Raw genomic sequence first — 12,956 nt, 5'->3', positions numbered from 1 at the left:
TCAAAGTAACTTTCTATGAAATAATGACTTTGAAAAAACACATTGAAATATATTGGGGGGCATAGGATTAAAAGGGGTGGTGAGAGGGTTGCAGTAGGGGTAAAAGTATACGGGGGTCTTTCGGAGCGAGAAACCCCCCCCCCAATTGTTTTTACAAAAATCTTTTTTTTTTGGAGTAATTTCGCTGTAGAAAATTACTTGGAACAAATGTGCGTCTGAAAAGGGACAAGGAACCCTGTAGCTGGGGTCCTCGTGAGACTATGTCGACATCATCATGCATCTCCGGCTCTTCTGATAGCCAAACGTTCATGGCCTTATGCCATATGTTCATGTTGTTCACACAAATTGTTCCTGGTGTCGACCTTCTGGATTATGCGGCTATACTCCTGGCCCCACCCAAAGATCATCCTTAGCCAATGTACTAGTTGTTCTCGTCTTCTGACTTTTTGGCACTTCTGCAGGGTGTTCTTCTGGCCTGCACCCCTCCACGGAAGTTTCTCAAATGTGCCAACCTGCTCCACATCGCTACTCTCAACTCTTGCTCAACTGTCAAATACTCCTCTGACATCTGCCATCTCCTGAAAGAGCTTGATTTGGATGTACTCAATCTCACCGAGACTTGGTTCACGGCCAGCTCTGTCACGAATTTCGACACTCTCCTTCCCAATGGCTACAAGATCCTCTCCGAACCCAGAACCAACCGTCCCGGTGGGGGTGCAGCCTTGATTTTCCCAGAGTGGATCCCTGCTTCTATCATTCCAATGCAGCACTACTACTCATTTGAATGCCTGGTCTGCAAGCTCTCCATCTCTCCTGGCCTCTCTCTCACTGTGGGCACTATATACAGGCTGCCTGGCCAGGCCAGGTGGACCTCTTCCTCTCTGAGTGGGCTGACCTCTCCTCCTTGCTCCTTGCCTCTACCTCCCAACTTCTCCTCCTTGGAGACTTGATCATACACCTGGATGCTACCAGCCTTTCTTCAGAATCTTTCACAAACCTCTGTGAGTCTCTCTCTATCTCTCTCTCTCTCTCTCTCTGTATTCATCCCTTTGGCCCGACTCACTATGCAGGGCACACCCTGGATGTTCTGATCTCCTCAGACCTCCCCTTCTCTAACCCTCTCACACCTACTCTCTCTTGGAGTGATCAATTTCTCCTTTCTTGCCACCTCTCTCTCTCTCTTCCTCGCAGGTCAAGCCGACTCCAGCACTGCCACCTACCTTCTTGGTCATCCAACCCATGAAGAGTGTGTCAGTTGAGACTTTTGCTGCTACTTTCTCTCTATCGCCTGCACCTTTAGCTGACTCACACCGTGACACAGCCCTCTCTAACCTTCATCTCTCTATCTCTAACACTCTGGAGGTCCTTGTCCCTGTCATGTGAATCCGCTTGAAGCCCAAATTCAAGTGCATCTCTTGGTACGATTCTGACCTTGTTGCCCTTAAACACAAGTGTAGGGTGGCAGAGAGGAAGTGGAGGGCCTTGGGCGCACCCCCTGCCAAACTGGCCTGCCGCCTGCTCCAAAAGCAGTACAGATTATCTGTACTCTCTAAGATGAGAGCCTACACCCAAGCCCGCATCTCTGCGGCATCTAACAACTCGGCCGTACTTTTCAAAATCTGCAAGGAGCTGGCCAATCCTGCTGCAGTCTCTACCTCTCCTGCCCACCCCCCCCCAGGCTCTCTGCACGGCCTTGGCCTCTCATTTCACTACTAAAACTCAGGGCATCCTGTCCAACCTCTCTTCCTATACCTCCTCTTACTCCTCCTGTGCCACTCCTGGCCTGCCTGAGGCCGTCTCTCCTCCTTTCCCCTGTTCACCCCTGACAATGTTTCTAGACAAGTCCGATCTATGAAAGTCTCAAGAAAGCAGGTTCTCCCCTGCTTATACAGAACTATCATCGACCACATTGACACCCTTGCTCCAGCCTTGAATGTTTTCTGCAATCACTCCTTTGCTACTGGAACTTTCCCCTCCCCCTTAGGCACTTTCTTGTGCACCCCCTTCTAAAGAAGCCCTCTTACGATCCTTCATCTCCGGCTAACTATCGCCTAATCTCCATCACTCCTTTTCTGGGCAAACCCTTGGAAAAGCTGGCCAACTCCCAGCTTAATCTACATAATGAATCTGTTGGTTGCGTCCATGACCACCAGTCTGGCTTCAGAGCTGCCAGAAGCATGGCAACTAGTCTCCTGAACACCCATGAAGATTTTCTCTCAAATCTTGACTCTAATCTCCCATCTGTCTTCATCCTCTGCTTTTGACACGGTCAACCATGCCATCCTGCTCAATCGTCTCTGGGACAACCTTGGTATTACTGATCAGGCCCTGGTCTGGTTGAGCTCTTTTCTCACCGACCGACCCTCTCAGGACCAACTGGGGTCTTTCCTCTGTCTTCTATCTCTCTCTCTACTTGTGGTGTTCCCCAGGGGTCTAACCTCTCGCCCTGGCTCTTTAACCACTACCTGGCACCTCTTGCCCACCACATTGCTACTTTCTGCTCCAATTTTCAATGTTATGCGGATGACACTCAGCTCTCTTTCAGGCTCGCCTCAGCCACCTCTGCTTCTTCTCTCATGCCAGACTGTATAGCCAGGAATGGTGTGCCGCCAATGATCTCTGCCTTAATGCCAGCAAGACTGAGATCCTCCTCATTGGGACACCCGCTCCCTCTTTTCTCTCTCTCTGTGGCCGTCCACTCTGGGCCCTCTTCCTGCTCATTCCTGTGAGGCTAAAAACCTTGGTGTCATCTTCAACTCCACCCTCTCCTTCTCTCCTCACATCTCTGACGCCTCCAAGAAGTCAAACTATCAGCTGCACCTCCTCAGAGGTATTCTTCCTTTTCTCACTTTCCCCCAGAAGCTCACTGTCTCCAGAGCTCTGGTCCTCTCTAGGATGGACTATTGCACCAGCCTCTTTCTAAATCTTCCTGCCTCTACTCTTCGACCTTTCCAACTTATCCAGAACAGGACTGCGAGACTTGTCCTTGGCCTCAAGCCCAGGGATTGTATTTCTCCAAGTCTGAAATCTCTTCACTGGCTTCCCTTGGCTGCAAGGATCAACTTCAAGACCCTCTGCATTGTCCACAAGGCTTTCTGGGGCCTGAGACTGCTTTTCCTCCAACTTTCTCTTCCAAAACATTTTCCTTCTCACGCTCTCTGCTCATCCACCTCCAACTCTCTGAGGGTCAGACGCTTCTCCAAACAGAGAGTTGGGGGCCGATCTATCTCCTCAGCTGGGGCCTCCCTCTGGAACAGCCTCCCTGCCTCTCACAAACTTGAGCAGAACCAATTCCAGTTCCAGAAGCAACTCAAGACCTTCCTTTTCGCTTCTGCTTTCTCTCTTCCTCTCCCCTGCTGATGCACCTGACTGGCAGCGCACTGCTCACCTGGTCACCCTCTGAACTCGGGGCCAGGCTCCTGCATGTCCAGTTGCCCTCGCACTGCCTCCGGGCTCCCCAGCACTTAAGGGTCTGTATCTGCAACCCTACAGTCCCTTCTCTCTGCACTTATGAGCCACCCTCTGGATGCACTTGTGAGTTAACTGCACTTCTCCCCTTCCGCCTTCCCACACTTGTGTGATCTGAATGACACAAGGCCTAGTAAGATTGTGATTTTGTCCTCCCTTGTTTACACCTCCTCGTCTTGTCGCACCTAGAAATACTTGTGTACGGGCGCGTTCTAAATGCCACATCATTTCATATCCTATCTGACATACTTATATATGATGCCCTTTCATTCATTTAAGGTCACCCGCCTTGAGAATTCTTTGCGTGTTTCAATGTATAAATGCTCAGATTGCTACCAGTTTCGCAAAAATCTGGAAACCCGTCAGTTTCATGAAAACGGATTCTCAGTTTTAAATACAAACAAGCTCTGACCGGGGGCTGTCTTATTACCTCCTTCCCCCATCTTCACAGTGCCAAGATGGCAGAAACAGTGTCAATGCATACTTGTGTACAGGTGCATTATAAATGCCACATCATATCATATCATAAATAACAAAACAAAAATAAAATACAAAAACAGAATGCTGCAAATTAAATAAAGCATATTTGCTTGGTTAGTTGACAGCTAAGCATCCTTAAACATACAAAATGAATGATACTTACAGACATTGTAGGTGCTGAGATCCAATATGCCTCTGCACATGGAGCCCAAAGGGTTGTCTTCAATAATCTACAGAAAAGATACAGTAATGCTCATGCTTTGGTTGAGAAAATGAACCAGTCTGCTTTGCTAATATTACACGAATTATGAATCCACTTTTCCCTAATTGGCGAAGGCTCTAATCCTTTCAGTAAACTGCATGAGCCAACACGAAGGACATGCACGTTATGTGACCGATTCACAAAACGCATGCAAATGCAGAGACTGCAGAGAATAACCCTTGTATGTAGTGTGCACCCCTCTATACCTGTTCCAAACAGCTATGGCTCAGCTAGGTCCTACAGACCCTGGAAAGAAGGCAGGGACCCTTCCCAAAGAGGGGGGTTTGCAGATGGGGAAAATACACATACTCAATTATTTTTTAAAAAGTAACATTTTACAAGCACTCCTTCATGGTGCACAAAGTAAATATTATTCATTTTTACAAATTCCCTATGGGCAACGCATAAGGGACGCCAAGACTGGTGGCAAAAGAGAGGGCATTAAAAACAGCAGTTGTAACAACATTCATATCAGATTAAAGCAAAAAAGGGTGGGGGGTATTTCACAAAGACTCCGCACTCTGCACACATCATAAAAAAACAGATTCCATACTGTTTCATTTTATTTTAACGCATACGAATGCCCAAAGATGAAAATGCAGGCAGGTGCATTGAGCACTTCAACCTTTTAAAAATGCATCCCTTTTCTGAATTGGGCTGTGCTTTTGGACGCACATACATGCTGCTGGTTTGTGCAGTTGTGTACAAGGCGGGCAAGGGAACCCGAATGTGAGTCTCTAAAAGGGGCACATTCACATGCCGTTTGTGAATAAGGAAAACATGTTGCCTCAAATCAAGGCATGCACCAGCTTATCCATTCATTCGCATTAGGAACAGCCTGGGGAGTCTGGATCTGTAGTTTCTTAAAGAATTAAACGGCTCATTTGGATTTTTTTTCTAGCAATCAGTTTATGAAACTTAAGTCGTCCATCTGAGAAGGTTCACAATGATGTAGCTATTACAGCAATAATGCCTTGCAACCAAACTGTGAAGATCGAAAGGATGAGGTGGCGACAGCTGGCAGCCTGGCGCTGCCCCCAGGTGGCCACTTCATGAACTGCGCGTGGTGCTACAAGCTAGGAATATTTACTGCAACTGTTACATTTCTGGCCAGGCTAAATTGCGCAGTGCAAAATGTGCACACGGTGCTGGTAAATGGATATGTCTGACATACTCCATTACCACTTCTATGTGCACTACTACAACTACTATGCACAGTATTTCCCGGTGCAATTTAGCATAATTGGGGCAGACTAACACCGATATGCAATTTACAACACAAGTGTTAATTTATAAAACCCAGCGGAGTTTTTGTAAGCCAACCCCCTGGGCTACAGAGCATTTCTTTAACTAAATACGTGTGTTTGCATTCTGGCACCACCAGCGTTTACCAGGAAACTCTCCGAGCTTTTCTTTTCTTTTTATGCAAACTTTTTCTCTCCTTCAGTACTTGGCATCGCTCGTACTGTGAGCATTTAAAATGCACCCATTTAAAAGGTAGGTATAACTTTAAGCACAATGATACAGTTGAGTGAATGAGGAAAGGCCCCTTAGAAATGACACTGAATACCTACTCTTTGCTGGAGATATTATCATGTGTTGTCTTGAGCAATGGGGTGTTGCAGTGGAAGGTTGGTACCGCAGTCGATTGCTCGTTGGGTTGTTTTGACAATCATCATGCACGCAACAACATGGAGGGAGGTGGCTTTGCAGGAAGCACTAGGGCTAACACTACAGGTAACACGACTAATAGCGAGGGCCCGGGGCACCCCTTAACACTGCGTGTCTGTGCAGGAGCTGCTTACCTGGCTCCCAGTGATCTCAGGGCTGTTGTCCGAGATGTCTTCCACGTAGTTCGACGGGAAATAGTGCTGCACTTTATCCTTGTAGTCTCCCTTCCACCTGAAGAAGAAATGATGTGAACACAACCGCATGGAAAACATACAAGAGTGAACGCGTTCTATACTTTGGGGGAGATCTCAGCTCAAGGCGTTTGCAGCGTGGTTGCATGCAGTATGTTCTTTCTAGCTAACACTGACATCCACATATCAGACCCTACATGCATGGGAGCAAATGGGAGGCCTTTACTTCTGAGAACGGTTATAGTCAACAACAAAAAAGAAAATCTAGACGCTGCTATCATCAATGAAGACACCCACTCAGCAAGGACTTACAGCTACACAGGTACCATGAACCAATTACTTCAAATAGGTCGCGGAGTCACACATATCATGTATATGGGACTCTGAAACTGATTGGTGCGTGGAGAGTTCACTTACAGTACACCACCAAGTACTGAGCATCTGGTGTTTGGCTTAAATATGCTGTCAACCAAAGCACTGCATTTATTAGTGGTTACGATGGAGACTTAATTAAGTAAACATCAATATCCCGGCGCGGAGAGCTGGACCAGCGCCCTGCTGGCTGTAGACAGCAGGGAATTAAATGGATCGCCACCTAAGGTGACGCTCCAAAATGACTGGCACATGTGAGAGATAACTAAAGACCGGAAACAGAGTGGTATCACCAGAGATAGTGATCACTTGCAGAATAATTCTTCTATGGCTACGATGACAGGTAAGTCTCCTTGGCAATGATAGGTCATTCTGGGCGATTAATAATAGCCAAACAACTTTTCTTGGGCCATTACTACTAGGATCGTTCCTCTACTAAAGCAATAGCAGTAGCACACTCCCTCGGAAAGGGAGCGTGTACAGGGCAGTATGTAGAATGATTACCTCTGCAAAAACTAATACACAGGGTGACAGACACAGACATTTTAACTTAACATCCTGTGGCAGAATATTTCTGATGGCCACTGTGACGAAGCCGCCTGCTTTCCAAAGGGACCCGATGTCTTCCAAAGCTAATGGGTCATGGCCTCGGGGCGATAGGAGGAGAATCTCCTGGTCACCCTCACTTGGTCCCAGTCTTTGGACAAGGTACAGTCAGAGAGATGGGGACAAACTGGGGGCAACAAGGAAGCAGAGACCATGTTGGATCAGAGAAAGAAGGCTCTCTCCAAAGCACAGAGCTTTCACTCCTGCTGAAGCGTTATCCTGCAGCTACTGGCTCTATCGGCGAATCGAGGGACGGTGTTCCGCCAGTGCCAGAATGCTCATCTCCCCTGGCATGGGTGCCGGAGTGCAGCCCACTGAGAGACAGAAGAGAAACACAATTAGGAAGGTAAGCTCACCAGTAAGGCCTGCACTGTCTTGCCATTAAAACAGATTCAGGGATTCTATACAAGGGCCTGGATTACAGTGTGACAACCAGAGAGAAGAGAAGACCACCCAACAGAAGGGACCCAGCCCCAAGTCCAACATCAGAACTCAGAGCCCTCCTCAGGGGTGGGGCCCATGGGTCTATCCCTACACCAGATGCCTGCAGAGACAGACGCGGTTCACTTTATCAAGGGTGAGACTCGAAGGCGGAACCAGGACATGGCAGACAGGGGGAGAACCGTGCAAGAGGAGGGATGGGACAGTTTCAATTTTGCAGCAGGGCTGGAATGCATCCCAAGGGGTGGAGCCTAACCACGAATCCCAATTCCAGATGACACATCCGACTCCCCTTTCACCAGAGAGAGGCTGAGAGGTAGAGCTAAAGACCTATAAACGACCAAGGGCTCAGTCTGAGTTTGGAAGTGGTTTCAGTAGAAGCTAGTGACTGGAGACAGAACACATGAGCTGTTTTGGAGAAGTCTGGAGTAGAAAGCAGAGCACAGGTGCTTGATGGGAGGTCCAGAGGGCTGGGTTATACTGGAGCCTGTGAGATGGAGGACACACCCAGAAGACGAGACTGAAGAGCCAACAGAGCTGGGACTGGTGGTAAGGAGTGAGGGAGTTTTGGCCAAAGAGGAATCTTGAGCTGATAGAGGGAGGGTAAAACATGTGACAACTAAACTGATCTAGAAAGTGAGGAAGGTTGTGCCCAAAGGAGTGCAGAAGGTGAGAGAAATAGTGGGTGAGAAAGTGGCCATTGACCTGCCCAAAGGGGTAACGCAGGTGACAGTGGGAGAGATTTGGAAAGTGGGGAAGGGAGTGCTCAAAGGAGTGAGGAAGGCAATAGATGGAATGATCTTGGAAACAGTGATGTTTGAGCCCAAAGGGATGGGGAAGGTGATAGCGGTAAAGATCACACAAGCAGAGACTACTGTGCCCATACGGCGAAAGAAGATGATAGTTGAAGAGAGATGGAGAGTGGGGAAAGTTATTCCCAAAGAGGCGAAGAAAGACATAGTGGTAGAGATCTGCAGTAGGAAAATGCCTGTCCTCAAATAGGTGGAGAAGGTTATAGTGGATCGAAACTTGGAGAGGGAGATAGCCATGGTCACAGAGGTGAAGAAATGAGTGGAGGTCAAGGCTCTGAGTGACAGACTTACCCAGGGGAGAAGGAAGTGACAAAGAGAACAAAGAAGGAGACAATGGACTCATAATGACCAGAGGTGGTAAGAAAAGGAGAACATTTAGGAAAGGAGTAACTTGGGTTTTATAAAAAGTCTGATCGCAGAGATTGAGAGTGTGCACTGGAGGTCAAAGGAACGTGAAGACGGGGGGTGGGTGGGAGCAACTGGCCACAACTGCACCCTACCTAGCTTCCCTGACCCATATCCTGGGTTCTGAGATGAACCTGATGATGCCATCCCTCCTTTTCTGGGGATAGCCTCTCCTCATGTTGCCAAGGAATGGCAGCCGCTACCTGATCCTGACCTTGAGGGGTGGCTATTTGAGGGAGGATCACATGGGGGAGGTGAATCTCGGGGGATGACATGACATCCTCAGGTGAATCACAATAACCCCTTTCCCTGTTAGGGATATTCCCTCAATCCTTCATGTACTAATAGGCATGCTGTCATTATTTCCTTCAGCAACCTCACAATCTTTCTGGCCATGCTCCTCAATATCTGAGAAAAAAAGAACAGAACAAGAACTGGGATGAGGAAGAGGCCAAGAGCAATGATGATTACTCCTAATGTGAACCACAACCAACAGTCTAGTGGTTGGAAGACTGCAATTGGCCCAACATGGTTTAAAACCATGCTGGGAAAAGAAGCATGGTGTCATGCCACTCACCCGGCGGTCTGGTCTTTCCGCTCCTGCCCGATCGGCTCCCTCCTGGCGGCTCTATCCTCGCTTCCGCTCTTGGGGTTCGGCTCCCCGGGGTATTCCGGGAGTCCGGCGTTATGTTTCGCTGCGCATGCGCGGTCGCTCGTGTCCTCGCGCCCGCGCATGCGCAGTGTATTGGGCACTCGGAGCAACGAGGGCTTGCTTCTCAAGCCTCGTTCTGGGCTCGCCAGCACCTGGGAACGAGGCGGATTGCGGTACAAGCCTCTCAGGTGCTGGCAGCCCTATAAAATGAGTCCAGGCCATGTTCTATCGCGTCTCAACGCGGTTTTGCCCAGACCGTGTTTTCGCTCCGCTCCCCTATCCCGTTGGTTTACACCTGTTCCAGGCCATTACCTTTTACCTGCTGATCTCCTGGTTCTAATCTGTGTCCTGGGCCCATTCCCTTCCACCTGGTTGCTCTCCTGGTTCAATTCTGTTTCCCTGGTCAGTGTCCTCTATCAGGTTGCTCCCTCCTGGTTCCCTTCGGTTCCCCTGGCCATTATCCTTACCTGCCAGACCCTATCAGTTCCCTACCTGTCCTTTTGACCATAATCAGCTTGTTCTCCCCCAGTCCTTCTGCGCTCCTGCCTTGCCTGCCTCTTCCTTGGTGCTTGTCTGCGAACTCCCCCTTGCCTGCCTGGTACCTAACCGCCGTGGACAAGACCCGCCTGCTACCGGATATTTCTTCTACTGCTACGGAAGGACAAACCATTCTCTGCTCCCCCTGCCAGTGCTCGCACTGTCCTGACGTCACGATAATCAGGGGTAAAGCACACCGTGACGTTGGGAGTCGGTTCATCCTCCGCCCAGTTGCTAAGTTTGGGTTTAGGTTTGGACTGGCTACCCGCGTTACACTAGCTTCGGAGAAGAACAGACAGTCTGGCTGCCAACCAAAGACCTTCAGCAAGACAAACAGGTACCCACCGATCTCGTGATATCCACTATAACAGATTGAGACGCCTGCCTTCGTGTTCCGAGATGGAGGAGGATCAGGATCTTCGCAACGAGGTACGGGCTCTCAGAGCAGAAATGACGGCATTACGACAAGAGAACCAAACATTGCGACAATTGGTGATGCAGGGAGCCGTAGGAAGCACTTCGGCAGAGAACACCTTAGCCCACACTGCACCAATCAAATTTGACGGGGATCCACGACGTGTCGCCGAATTCTGTAATCATTGCCGGATCCATTTCCTTTTCAGAGCAAACCACTTCAACAATGACAAAGCCAAAATTGGGTACATCTTGGGAAACTTGGCTGGAAATGCTTTGGCTTGGGCGACACCCCTGGTTGCCACTAACAGTCCTGTCTTAAATGATTTTGTGGGCTTTGAAAAGGCCTTTTTGGAGGTCTTCCAGACTCCCAATTTGGCTTCAGTTGCTCAGAACCAACTGATGGACATCAAGCAGGGAAACGCAGATGTAATATCATACATAAGTCGTTTCCGACAACTGGCAACGGATTCACAATGGCCGGAAATAACGCAGAAAACCTTGTTTCGTCGGGGTTTGAGAGAAGAATACAAGGATGAGTTAATACACATTCCAGAGCCAGAGACCTTCCAACGCCTCATCGAACAGGTACTTCGGATAGACCAAAGATTGACAGAACGGAAGGTTGAGAGACGTCGGTTCGAGAGGGCCAATGCCAGAATGCCTAGTATTCCTACTGGTACCTTTGGTCCTTCGGAATCCGGACCCGAACCTATGCAGTTGGGGGCCATTAGAGGTCCTTTACCTGAGGAAGAGAAGAGACGCAGGAGGAATCTACGTCTATGCCTCTACTGTGGGGCTGCTGGCCACTTTTTGGGTACCTGCCCTCTTCGACCACAAAAGAAGGCGGGAAACTAGTGGACCTGTCGTGTAACGGAAAGGCTACGACGGGTCCAACTTCTTTATCTGTCCTTTCCCACTCCTGTTCGGTGCTCCAGCCCATGCAACCTGCCGTCTTGATGACCATGAAGATCAACATACAATGGATGGACCGGTCTTTGGAAGTCCAGGGATTGTTGGATTGCGGAGCCTCGGGAAACTATATTGACGAGGTATTCGCTACCACAAACCGGATACCGCTTTTGCCTAGAGGAACGGTCTTACCAGTCGAAGTCATTGATGGAACACCCTTGTCCTCGGGACCCATCCGCTTACATACCGTGGAACTATCTCTTTTTGTCTCAGAACACAAGGAACAAATAGCATTGGACGTGATCAAGTCTCCCACATACAAGGTGGTCTTGGGGCTATCTTGGCTTCAACATCACAATCCGGTGATTAACTGGGAGACCCGTACTCTGACTTTTGCCTCCGCCTTTTGTCTTCAGCATTGTACCCCATCAGCCTTATCCCAAGACTCGGATCTCACTACCACACTGGAATCTAGTGGTACTGGGTCTGGTGTGAATTCGGTTTCTCAGATACCACAGGAATACATCGACTTCGAACATGTGTTCTCTGAGCCTATTGACATTCCCTTGCCGCCACATCGGCCGTTTGACTGTGCCATTGACCTACTTCCTGACTCCAAGATACCTCATGGCAAGGTGTATGCTTTAACTCAAACTGAGAGACAGGTATTGCAGGACTATTTGGCCGACTGTATGAAGAAAGGATACATAGTTCCTTCTAAATCACCTGCAGGGTTTCCTCTGTTTTTTGTCAAAAAGAAAGAAGGAACATTACGTCCGTGCATAGATTATCGGCAGTTGAACGACATCACCGTAAAGGATCGCTACCCATTACCTTTAATCCGAAACATTCTAGAAACCCTACATTCGGCCCGGATTTTTACCAAACTGGATCTACGGGGTGCTTATCACCTAGTCCGGATCAAGGACGGGGACGAGTGGAAGACGGCTTTTAAGACACCTTACGGGCATTATGAGTATAGGGTAATGCCTTTCGGCCTGTGTAATGCCCCAGCCATCTTCCAGCGCCTAATGGACAACATCTTTGGTGACTTGACAGGCATATCTGTTTGGATCTATCTGGATGACATATTGATATTTTCCTGTACCTCGGGGGAACACGTTGGACACGTCCGAGAGGTTCTCCATCGTTTGTCACTGAATCATCTGTTCGTCAAGGCAGAGAAGTGTTCCTTCCACCAGGACAAGATGGAATTCTTGGGCTATGTGATTAGCAGTGCAGGTATCCAGATGGATCCCGGAAAGGTCCAAGCGATTAAAGAATGGAGACCGCCTCATGATGTTAAGTCACTTCAGCGGTTTTTGGGATTCGCCAATTTTTATCGGCGTTTTATCCCGTCCTTTTCTCGGATTACGGCTCCCCTTACTAGACTGACCAGTAACAAGGTTCTATTTCAATGGGATTCTCACGCCGCGCTGGCATTCGATTCTTTGAAGACGGCTTTCTGCTCCGCTCCAGTTTTGCGCCATCCTCAAGACGAGCTGCCTTATATTGTGGAGGCTGATGCTTCAGATTTTGCTGTGGGAGCCGTTCTTCTCCAACAGGATGGACTTACTTCCTTCGAACACCCTGTGGCCTACTACTCTCGTAAATTAACTCCCAGTGAAAGAAACTATGCGGTCATAGAAAGGGAGCTGTTGGCCATCAAGACTGCCTTCGAAGAATGGAGACATCATCTGCTTGGGGGCCGCTTTCCGGTGGAGGTGCGCACC

General features: G+C 48.8%; 1 protein-coding gene across 2 annotated transcripts in view; it reads right to left on the bottom strand.

Moving 5' to 3' along the window:
- Positions 1-12,956, bottom strand: part of PLCG2 (phospholipase C gamma 2) — a 953,330-nt gene that overhangs the window by 173,092 nt on the left and 767,282 nt on the right. For both annotated transcript variants that reach the window (XM_069638435.1, XM_069638443.1), the window contains exons 23-24: positions 6,016-6,112; positions 4,112-4,178 (exon numbers count right to left, since the gene is read on the bottom strand). In XM_069638435.1, the coding sequence (XP_069494536.1) occupies positions 4,112-4,178; positions 6,016-6,112 (164 nt within the window). The remainder of the gene's footprint in view (positions 1-4,111; positions 4,179-6,015; positions 6,113-12,956) is intronic.

The sequence above is a fragment of the Ambystoma mexicanum genome, chromosome 1q (assembly GCF_040938575.1).
Source record: "Ambystoma mexicanum isolate Mex_15411 chromosome 1q, UKY_AmexF1_1, whole genome shotgun sequence".
Lineage (NCBI taxonomy): Eukaryota > Metazoa > Chordata > Amphibia > Caudata > Ambystomatidae > Ambystoma > Ambystoma mexicanum.
This window is presented reverse-complemented; position numbering and strand designations above follow the sequence as displayed.